The sequence below is a fragment of the Cajanus cajan genome, chromosome 10 (assembly GCF_000230855.2).
Source record: "Cajanus cajan strain Asha chromosome 10, NIPB_CcT2T_4, whole genome shotgun sequence".
NCBI lineage: Eukaryota > Viridiplantae > Streptophyta > Magnoliopsida > Fabales > Fabaceae > Cajanus > Cajanus cajan.
In genome coordinates, this window is record NC_138526.1 from 50,611,783 (window position 1) to 50,621,116 (window position 9,334).

The window sequence follows — 9,334 nt, forward strand, 5'->3', positions numbered from 1 at the left end:
GACCCGTTCTGCTTAAACACATAGAGTGTTTTTTTTAAATTGGAACGACCCGTTCTAATGTTAAAAAAAACACTCAATGTGTTTAAGCAGAACGGCCCGTTCCACTTCCCACACTCGCGAAAAATCAGCCATAAACAAAAAAAAAAATTAAAAATAACTCAGAATTCGGTTCCCGAGAACCGAATTCTGAGCACAAAAAAAAAAGAAAAAAAAAATTTGAAGCTCAGAATTCGGTTCCCCGGGAACCGAATTCTGAATGTGAACAGTAAATGGTTCTAGTTGTGTAAATAAAGTTGCACGGGTGTTATTTTGGTAAAAAATTTTAAAAAAAATATTATTTACGTTAAAAATTCGTAAGGATGGTTGTAAAGGGAAGAAGTGAATGGAACGTGGGACATGCTAATCATGCATACCAATGCTTCACTTGTTTCTTTTCTCGTCTTTTAACAACAATAGTACACTGTACACCTAAGCTTAATTCAATCCATAACTCCTCTCTCTCTTCAATGGATTTCCGTGCGCCGCCGCCATCTCCCGTCGCCTCTGCGCGGCGCTCGTCGCTCCCCGACGACGACGTTTTCCGCCAATTCTTGGACACCTCGCTCCGTCTCCCAACCATTAACGACCACCGACAACCACCGCCTCCCAAGGTTGACTTTCGATATTTGTGTTCCGACAACGCTCTCCGACATGTCGTTTCGGAATCTTTGGCCACTGTCGGATGCTTTCAGCTGATCAACCATGGGATTCCACTGGACTTGATCGCATCGACCGCGGAAGACGCCGTCGGAATCTTCCAGATGCCGCCGGAGAAGCGAGCATCCGCCGCGAGGTCGCCGGAGAGTCCTTGCGGGTTCGAGGAACAGGATTCAGAGGAGAATGAGTTAAGCCAAGAGTTCGTGTGGGGTACAGATATCGACTTCAACATCAAAATGGAGACTCTTTTTCCCGTTGGATATTCAAACTTTAGGTATCTAACATGCAAATCAATTGTCATTAAATACCATAATTCTTTTAAACAAATTAAGATACATGTTCGTAATATTTATTTATTTTATTTTTAATTATGACTTCATTTGATTTACATATTATGTTATCTAAGAGTAATTGCTGAATGTGATGTAATTAGAGATATTATTTTATTTTTATATAGATTGATCTAGTAAGAATAGGTTATACTTTTTTATTAAAAAAAAACTTTTTTACCATTATTTTTGCTAATCTGATATGTAAAAAATGTGATTGTATTTATATAATATTTGTATAATTTAGATGGTTAGGGTTTAATAGTCCATTAGCAAGCTAAAAATAGTCTTTTGGTTTGAGCTTTGATAGAATGAAGGAAGAGAAAGAGAAACATAATATTGCCTGTCATACATTATAACTCAATGCAAAACATAGTTGAACTGCCCCATCAACTGAAAATTCATATTTGAGATTTGGGCCGATGATTGGCCCAAGAGTCTGAATGAGACCAGACTACTTTATACATTAGTTCATTATAGTTAGTTGACAAAAAAGAAATCAGTAGTTCACCGTTGAAAAACAGAATATTGAGTCTTCACAACACAACAAAACATATATTTTAGGGTTAATAACTTAAATTTGTAAAAAAAATATTTTAAAAAAAAACTGGAATTTTTTTTGGATCATTCAAAAAATTAAAAGAAAAATTAACAACACCAAAAAAATATCATGAATAATGTAGCAAACAATAAAAATATAAGTTGAGGAGGACAAACTTTCCAAATTTGAAGCGGTTATTAAGAAAATTGTTTTTGTTTTGGAAGTTATGATTATTTTTCAACAACTTAATTTTAAGTTGATTTACTATATAAAAAGTAAAAAAAAATGATTTTCTTATTATATTAAAAAAAATAAGCACCTTAAAATTATTTTTTCTTACAAATTTACCCAAGTAAAATTTTATTATAATTATAATCGATTATTGAAATAATTTAATTTTTATAATTTTTTTTTAAATAAACTCAACAATTTTTCAAATAAACAATGGCAGTGCAATGCGGAACGCAATTAACAATCGATGCCAAGATTTTTCATGTAACAAGCAGTGATAATGTGTCTGATTATAAATTTGTTGAACTTTCAGTAAGAAGATGGACACTCTTCAGTCGAGGATAGAAAAGGTTGCGGAGATAATTTTGACAGTGATAATCAAAGATTCTCCCAAAAAATTTGCAAATTGTGTTGAGATGATTGGTGGGCATGAACGTGGGACACTTTGTTGTGTTTATAAGCACAATCCAGCTAATACGCAAAGCCAATGGACAAACTCTTTAAGGTACGATGTGATTAGGATGTTGGTCAGGGGAAACGATTACTCTCATTCATTGTGCTTGCATGTATGTCATGATGCTTTAGACTTTCAACTTTACTCCAAGAAAGGTTGGCTCTCTTTCTCCCCAGAAAAAAGAGCCCTAGTAATCACCGGAGGGGACCAAGCTCAGGTTAATTTCCACTTTTAACTCTTCATTTTTAGTTTCTGCACATTATATATTGAAACAAATTAAGAAAAATAAATTAATTTAAAAAATGGTGATCACTTTTTGTATTCACAAATCAACTTTTGTAGTTGGTCTTCTGAAATTGTAACAAATTAATTGGAGGAAGTTGTTAAATGTGCTTTTTAAGAAATATATGTGATACTTGAATAAATCTAGTCTCAACTAGCTTTGAAGTAACAAAGTTAAGAGGGACAACAAGATGAATATGGTAGAATAGGTTTTTTTTTTCTTTCCATTTAATATGGTTTTATATGTATAAAATACCTCCAATAACTATAATGCTATAATAACTTGTGTTATTGTTTGTTATAGATTTTGAGCGACGGGCACTACAAGCATGTGATTGGAAGGCCAATATTTAAGGGTGAGAAAGGGGACTTCATTTCAATGGCTTTCCTCTATTCTCCACCAAACAGCAAGAACAATTATGAAACCAGTAGGGAAAGAACTATTTCCCTAGCCTTGCAAGCCATGTTAGCTATGATTCTGACCATTGTCTATCATGTCCTGATTTATGTCTACAAAAAAATTTGATCTTGTCATTGACTTTTTTGGAGTTGCTAAACACACATTAATGCTTTGGAATTTCCAATATCATCTTTTTTGAGTTAAGTATAGTATATATGCCAAATAGCCAATAAGATCAATAGCATCCTCTTCAAAATTATGAGGTTGGCAAAAGATTATCATAAATAAATTTGAATCTAATTAGGTCCCGTAAAAAGGAGAAGCTCATTTCCCTTGTGGCTAAAGTCATCCATGTAGCAACGAGAGCTGCTTATAGGCAAACATGACTTTCTTGGTTGTGTCCATGTCCTTGTTGTAAAAGTTAAGAAGATTGGGAGGGATTTTTCAGAGAGAAACCTAGCTTTACAGAGAGTAAACAAATGCGTATTAACACTTCCTCTAAAAACAATTCCAATTTCCTACCAAATGGAGCATAACCCTCGTTTGTAATTATAGTTTCTCATCACGGGTTATAAAATAGCATAAGTACAAGACTAAATGGAACCAGAAAATAGCAGAAGTTCAAATGCTAGTATTGTGCATTCCACAAAACAAAAAATTATTTTTCGCTACCTTTTAAAATAATTGGAGATTTTTGACACCAATAAAACCAACAAAGCTTGATCTAGCTGGCTGGAGAAGACCTATTTCCTACAAAAACGTGAGTTAGATTTCTTTGTTGACCTGAAAGATCAAGTTGATTATTTGCAAGTATTTTTATATTCTGAGTCTTGAAACATGTTCTAGCCATGAGCCCAAGGACTCAATTTACTTAAAAACTTTGTCAAAAAAATGTATAGAATTGATATGAAGGCCAAAAATATCCATCAACCTATAAATCCTAGTTTTTTTTTTTATTTTTTATGACTAACCTATATATCATAGTCTAACGACACTAAAATAAAATCGATCAGATCCAAATTATTTGTGTTTGATCCAAAACTTGAGAAACCCAAAGTCCGGTGGGCTAACATGTACAAAGTTGAAACCAAAATTGTCCCCCGTATATAGTTCAGAGGAATAGTGCTGTAAAGGCCCATAATCTTAATACCACCACCCCACCCCTTGGACCTAAAAAATTAAATCCAAGCCTAAATTAAAATGTAAAGTGAATCAAACTAATGCTTTACGGTTGATTATAAACAGCATATCAAAATATATAAATTTCCATTCATATTATGGCCCCCAAAAAAAAAATGGAAAAGTCAAATTATTTAGCTACCCTTTTTTGTTGCAAATGTGTGAGCAAATTATAAAATAAACAAGTAAATAAGAGTGAATTTTCGATTATTGTTACCACGTACCAGAAATAATCACAAGTCAATAAGTCATAAAGGAAGTTTGCAATTATAGCACTAAATAAAAAAATAAAGCAGCAGAATATGCAGCTTTTCCCTAATTTCAGATAGAAGCCTAAATGTGCGTGGCCTGATTATTGGGTTGATAATGTCGTTTTATCCATTCCATTGGAGATAGCGAAATTTTCTATGATCAATTATCTTGTGTTTGCCACTAAAATAGGGAGACATTCTTAAGGAAGAGTTAATCTAGATTCTGAAGACAATCATAATCATTATTTTATGATAACAAAAGCGATTGTGAGAAAAAATGAATTCAACAAAATGGATAAGGCTAAATTTTATCTAGTCCTTTATATCTGTATTGTCAGGTGATCCATTGTATATGGTTGCTCTGACACGTCTCAAAAAGCAACACAATGCTAGCTATATCATTACCATTTTAAGATCTAAAATGAAACTTTACTTCAGCCACGATTCAATCCTATAATCGAACCAATAAATAGAAAATAGGGTCATCACTAATTTAGTAACTAGTTTAATATTATTCTTTTTTTTTAATTGAATAGCCTACTATATTGCTGATTTCTATTTGATATTATATCACTACAAAAACGTCACTATAAATACAATATAAAAATATTTAAATTATCCGTCTAAAATTTAATACATGGTAACTTTAACATAATATCGCACGTGTAACAATTAAACTGGTAGAATTTATTTTCTATAAAAAGCTTTAAAAGTGTTATTTTACTAAATCTGGTATCTAGAGTGAAGTTAAATGAATATAGTCTTGATTTAAAGTAAAGAAGCAGAACAAAAATAGCATAGCATTTGAAAAGATGGATAATTGTAAAAGCAAAATGAACATATTTAGTTATAACTGAAGTTGGGAGCATAGCTAGCTTGGAATTTGGTGGCTTGGTCTGAATTTGCCACCTCCAAGTCCAGCAGCTTCCTTCGATAACCAAAAGATCATTTTTCCTTAATCTAATAGTCTTCATCCTTTAATTTATCACTAGTTTGCGGCAGCTATGCTTTAATTTGCAACAACCTTTATTTGGTTGAGTAAACAATTAGAAGTGATTAAAAGCAACCTCTTTTCATTTGCATTTTATATAATAAATATATCCGTTGTAATCCTCACTCTCATATATATATTTTAGGAGAAGTTGTTAGGTAATCCTAAATCACATGATCTTTAATTAGTCTCTACATGATATATACTCAGAAGTAATTATTATTTTCTTATAAGTTGAAAAATTTATTAAATACATGTCAAATATGTTTATATTTACATCAAAAACGTGATTTTTTACATCCAATTAAAGTTATTCCAACTTGTTTCTTCATTATATGCATTTTCTTAACATAAAAATATAGGAAAATGTAGATAAAAACGCATAAATGAACATGTATGTTATACCGTAATTTGTTGAGATTATAGATACTTTATAATCTTAAAATATCTTTTTTTTTGTTTTTTTTTTCATTTTGGGGACTTTATTTATTTACTCTCTTAACCTTACTTACAAAAGAAATGAGAATTGAGGAAGGTTCCTTTCTTAGCAAAATCAAGTAAATATAGGTTATTGCGCATGATTTTACCTAATATGAATTATAAAGGTAAAATGCACATATTTGAATCGATAATACTACGCGTGTAATAAAAGCTACTTTGGATGTTACTTGCCTAGTTTTTCTTTCATTAAGTCGATATATGTAGATGCAATGCAAGTGTCGCAAATCAAATGGTTTGAAGACAACACTATTTTTATAAGTTGGCTTTGTCTAACATGCATTATATATTAATCACATAAATCTATAAAGGCCCACTAAACCTTAAAAAGTCGTGGGTTTGTGGTCGTGATGGAGAAAGAAAGTGGGGATTATTACATATATTTGAGAAAAAACTAGTAGAGCAGAATTGAACATTTCCACTTCAATAATTGCGCACCGAGTTGCCTCACTTTTAGTTGTTCTTCCTTTTTATTGTTATTTCAAAACCAGCTTTTTTCTAAGAACTCGACTATACAAGAGGCATATTATTGTTGTATACACATAAACAAATTCAATCATTTATTTTACGTAAATTAATTGAGATTAAATTATTTGATAATGGGACCATTAGGATTGACTTCCAAATAGAAGGTTAAGGTAATATATTCATAATTTTAAGTTTAACTTATGATATCGTCATTATTAAAATAAAAAATTATTTGATAATGTTGTGGCTTTGAAGATCTTGTATTATTCTTTTTTTCTAAAAATAAATAGCAATATTACACAATAAAAAATAATTAAAATTTTTACATAACACAAACTGGTTGCTAAATTAGATAAAGTGATTATGATAATGTGATTTATTTCACTCATCCTAAAATTAACAAGTATGTTACATTATTTTAATAAAAAGTGTAAAAAATAATTTCTAAAAATGATCACACTTCTGAGTAAATAAATATTAAAATTTTATAACATATGGATAAATTATGTGTTTAAAAGTTATAGAGAATAATAAATATCCTATCACTCACTTTTAGTCTCTATATATATATTCACAAAATTGTCTTAAAATTGTTTCACTATCTTAATAAAAATTTCAAGTCTGTAGGACAAATTTGAAAAGAAAAAAAAACCTAAATTAGTGTATCACCCAATTATATAAAGATAGATCATGATAAATAATTTTTCAAGCTTTTATTTTTATTACCAATTCCTTTTTAGCCTTTGGGTAATTGATATACAAATATAACGGTTGAATTAGTTAAGTTTTTATTTTATGAAAAATTATTAAATAAATATTTATTTTTTTTATCGAGAGAGAGAGACTTAGTTTTAACTGCAGGAGAGAAAAAAGTCAAGTTACTATAATAATCAGTAGTTATTCTTGATTGAGTTAGTTTATTCGATAACTAATCCACACTTGTATATATATTCTTATTTTAGTAACATAATTTTAACTTTCTTAATATCCATATATAAGTTCACTCTACCATGTAAAAAACCTAAAGTGAATCGTGATTTAAACTTTTAATCATGTTTCCCTTTTGTATATATAAAACAAGAAGAAAATGGGAATTACCTCACAATTAATGACAATAGAATTTTAAATATTTTAATTTAGTACGTATTATTGGATTCTGACATTGTTTAGAAAATTCTATTTATATAGTTGCATTCATATATTTAGTATATATTTGAAGTTGAAGGATGCTTAAATAGGGGGTTTGGCATATCTTGAATGGACATGACACATGATTAATGAGTAGTATTATGATAATGTAGAGCGCGTGGAAGGTGATGAACACGCGCTGATATGTTGATGAATGAGTTGGCATGGTGGGAAATTGTTACTGGAAGAGCGTGTGGTTTTGTTATTGTGGACGAATAAGAGAAACCTTAACCCCAAAGAAAATTAGTTTTTTTCCTAACATCACCCCTCTTTCAACCTTTTTCTATATTCTATAATATAATGCATGCTGTTTTTTATTCACATTTTTCCTTTCTCTTCATATTTGTGCAAATAAATAAGTAAAATTCGAGCCTAGTTTCAGGGATAAAAGACCACTAGGTTACTAGGTTACCCTACAAAAGCAATTCATAACAGCTGCTAATTATTAAATCATCTTCTTATAGTTCAGTGCACGGCAAATTTAAATAAATACAGTAAAACTAAATAGTTACAATTTTTTGGACATATTACATCAGGGAATATCGCTCATAGAAGTGGAACAAGGATTTGCCTCAAACTTGGTGTACAAAATGACATAGATTTTAATACGTACGTTCAGTTTGATTAATGAATTAAAAAATTAATGAAAGCTAAATCATGAGTGCTATGGTTTCTCCATGATCCATGTTCGTATACATCATAATGATTTCGACGGATCAACCACTTCCAATCATAGAAGACAAAACAATGTAAAAACAAACATTCCATTACAGAAAGGACACCAATGTATTTTACGTTCAAAGTGTTAGCGGGGAAAAGAATTGAAAAATGGAGTAGAATAATACTCTTCAACTCCAATAATTGAATTGTAATCAGTTGCTAGATTCAGATTGTGAACAAAATATCTTCAACATGAAGGTCCCAGATATAAATAAGTCACCATTATTATTCAAACGGACCTAGCTAGTGCACTTGATTGTTATATACGTGGATGAAATTAAGCCACATATACTCATTAATTAATGTATCTGAGCTTTCATTCTTTATTTTACAATTGAAAATTTTCATTCTGATTATTTTGAATAAATTAAGAAACAATGTTTCATACGAAGTATGTATATACTAATATATAGAAGCAAATTAAACTTGAGGTTGAGGAGAAGGTATATAATGAACTATAACAAAAGGTTGTAAAATTAAAGAGTTCAGATAGCTTTAGTATCGATATTCGTCATGTGGAATTTGAGTAGGGGTCAACTGGTGAAACTTTAGCTGCATTTCATGCTTTATAGTTTTTCCATATGGTTCTATAAAAGGAGCTATTATGGGGAAAAAGGGAAGGGGGGCTCACGTGGAAAACGGTAAAACCATAGAAATATAAATTTTTATGCTCAAAACATTGTTGCTAGACAGCTAAAAGTAGATATTATATACGGTTCATTAGTTATTAATTCATGCACGCAAAGGAAAAGGAAAAGGAAAATATTAATACTTATTTTCTTTTTTTTTCCTAATAAAATTTTAGTTATTTTAATAAACTTAAAATCAACCTAATTAAGAATTAATGTTAATAAACTCCAAACTCGAAAGGTTTTGATTTACAAATAAGAGAAGCTCTCTATTTGCTGCAGCAACGATTTGGGTTTCACAATATTTTTAATTTTAATTAATTATTGTACCTCAGCATATATATAGTAAGAGAATTTGTTTTGAGATGTAGGATTAGATATATTTTTTAAAATATGTTATTATTGGAAAATTATTCCTCATAAGTTAAAAATATCATATTTGATATGCTCATTAAATAGATGAATATTCTCTCTCTA

The 9,334-nt window shown here is 30.2% G+C and overlaps 1 protein-coding gene across 2 annotated transcripts; it reads left to right on the forward strand.

The window, feature by feature from the left end:
- Window positions 1–393: 393 nt before the first annotated feature.
- Window positions 394–3,137, forward strand: LOC109809470 (jasmonate-induced oxygenase 1). Of its 2 annotated transcripts, none has more exons than XM_020372798.3 (3): window positions 394–970; window positions 2,111–2,302; window positions 2,838–3,071. In XM_020372798.3, the coding sequence occupies exons 1-3, from the start codon at window positions 507–509 to the stop codon at window positions 2,842–2,844; spliced, it is 663 nt and encodes a 220-aa protein (XP_020228387.1). In that variant the 5' UTR covers window positions 394–506; the 3' UTR covers window positions 2,845–3,071. The 2 variants fall into 2 exon arrangements, with proteins under 2 accessions (XP_020228387.1, XP_082922027.1); XM_083065901.1 differs by having other exon boundaries at window positions 397–970; window positions 2,111–2,468; window positions 2,838–3,137.
- Window positions 3,138–9,334: the final 6,197 nt, after the last annotated feature.